This window comes from Hibiscus syriacus, unplaced genomic scaffold, assembly GCF_006381635.1.
Source record: "Hibiscus syriacus cultivar Baekdansim isolate YM2019G1 unplaced genomic scaffold, ASM638163v2 tig00110372_pilon, whole genome shotgun sequence".
Taxonomy (NCBI): Eukaryota; Viridiplantae; Streptophyta; class Magnoliopsida; order Malvales; family Malvaceae; genus Hibiscus; species Hibiscus syriacus.
Genome location: NW_024062709.1, coordinates 220,571 through 222,310, shown reverse-complemented (window position 1 = coordinate 222,310; position 1,740 = coordinate 220,571). Strand labels below are relative to the sequence as shown.

At 37.0% G+C, this 1,740-nt stretch overlaps 1 protein-coding gene across 1 annotated transcript; it reads right to left on the bottom strand.

Moving 5' to 3' along the window:
* Positions 1 to 362: 362 nt before the first annotated feature.
* Positions 363 to 1,194, bottom strand: LOC120121467. The gene has a single exon (XM_039140818.1). It carries the CDS (start codon positions 1,161 to 1,163, stop codon positions 483 to 485), a length of 681 nt encoding a protein of 226 aa, XP_038996749.1. The 5' UTR covers positions 1,164 to 1,194; the 3' UTR covers positions 363 to 482.
* Between the last annotated feature and the right edge of the window lie 546 nt (positions 1,195 to 1,740).

The following is a 1,740-nucleotide window of genomic DNA, read 5'->3' as shown; positions in this document are numbered from 1 at the left end:
ATACCCAAATATGTAATCCAATCCCAAACCCCAAATAACATAATACACCCAAATATATTATCCAAACCCAAAGTGCATTATATAAATTTAAATTTAAATAAAAAAATAATGCTTGCTACTCTCCTAATTTGTATTTGTAGTAGATGTTTATGCTTAATGATAGTAGAAAAGTAGAATACGGATAAGAACAAGAGGCACAAGAAATAAAATGAAAATTTTATATTATCCTTTAGTATACAGTATATTTATTTATTTTTTTCTTCTAAATTTTGCATATAAAAATATTTGTTTGAAAATTTTATATTTATAATTATAAGGAGGAAATATCTTATATAACTATAATCCTAATAGATATAAAAATCCTAATAATAAAATATAGATATAAAAATCATAAAACGTCAAATCTTGTATTCTGATTGAACCTATGCATGATGCGACCAGCAAATGCGAGGGAATACTAGCTGATCAACTTATTAAGCATATTACTCGATCAACTTAGGTTCTTCAAACTGATGCAGTGGGGTGACATTTCTATCAAGCAAATGCAAAACCATCACCATAATCAAAGAGCCAATAAACATTGGGATTGGCCCGAAAATCCAAAGCAACAACACGGTGGCATAGTAAATAGCTCGTAACCCAATCGACCAACAAGCACCACCTCTAATCACTGCTTTCTGTGCGTAACTCACCGGGATATCTGCATTGGGCATGGTGATCAAGAAACTCGCATGAACGAAGTTGCGAACGCATTGGAGAAACGAGCCGAATGCCAGCAGGAAACAGATGAGAAGTGCTATGTATTTGACTGAATTGATCGACGAGCTCGTGTTGCCGTAAATGAGGCTGCTTTTGATGAGCCTTTGCTGAGACGCATCCGCTAGCCATGTTCCGATGAGGGAACTCAATGTCAGCGATGTCGTCGCCAGGAAAATCGACGCCGATATCGTGCTGTCGATCGTCGTGAATGATATTCCTCTATCCTTTGCCTTATTCTGCATCATCCTTTCGACCCAGGCTTTCTGGAAATGATTTTCAAGGCCAATGACAGTTGTTTCAGGGAACTTGAGGCATCGATAAAGAAGGAAAACATGGTAAACAGACATGATCAATAGCCCAGTTGGGACCAAAGCAAAATCCAAGTATTCCTTTCTCCAAGCCATGGAATTGTTCTGGTCTTTCAAATGAAGCCTAGAGAGGAAGTATTAATAGGACATTTCTTGCCATCAAACCAGGGTGTGATTTATGAACTAATGAAGTTTCACTAGTATGGGACATTGTCTTCAATTGGATAAAAATGCAGCTTTTTTGCATTAAAAAATGTAGTTTTACTTTGCCTAACTAGATAAACCAGTTTTTGACGACTCAAAACAAGAATTCAGGGAAACTGGGTGGATGGATAGCTTAATAAACCAGTACCATGACATTATATTGCCCTAGAAAGGCTATTATCTGTAGGGGGGGAAAAAGTGGGCAGCGACGTTATATTGCCAAACTTAAATTCGGGATTGAGTAGCTCGGAAACTTCATGTGCATCAATATTGTTGAAATAGACAAGTACCAGAAACAAAATATGCAGTACCAGGTTCATTATTGTATAACATCGAGAATACTAATATCTACGAGAGAAACTGACCTTAGGATTCTTAGACATGCCAGAAGGATCATTTATGACAAACCAACCAAGTCGTCATCTAGGCACGATCCATCTCTAGAAAGTTGAGAGTTAGGACCGGAACT

Coding starts and splice junctions, on each gene's coding strand:
- LOC120121467 (XM_039140818.1), bottom strand. CDS start 1,163: ATGGCTTGGAGAAAGGAATACTTGGATTTTGCTTTGGTCCCAACTGGG.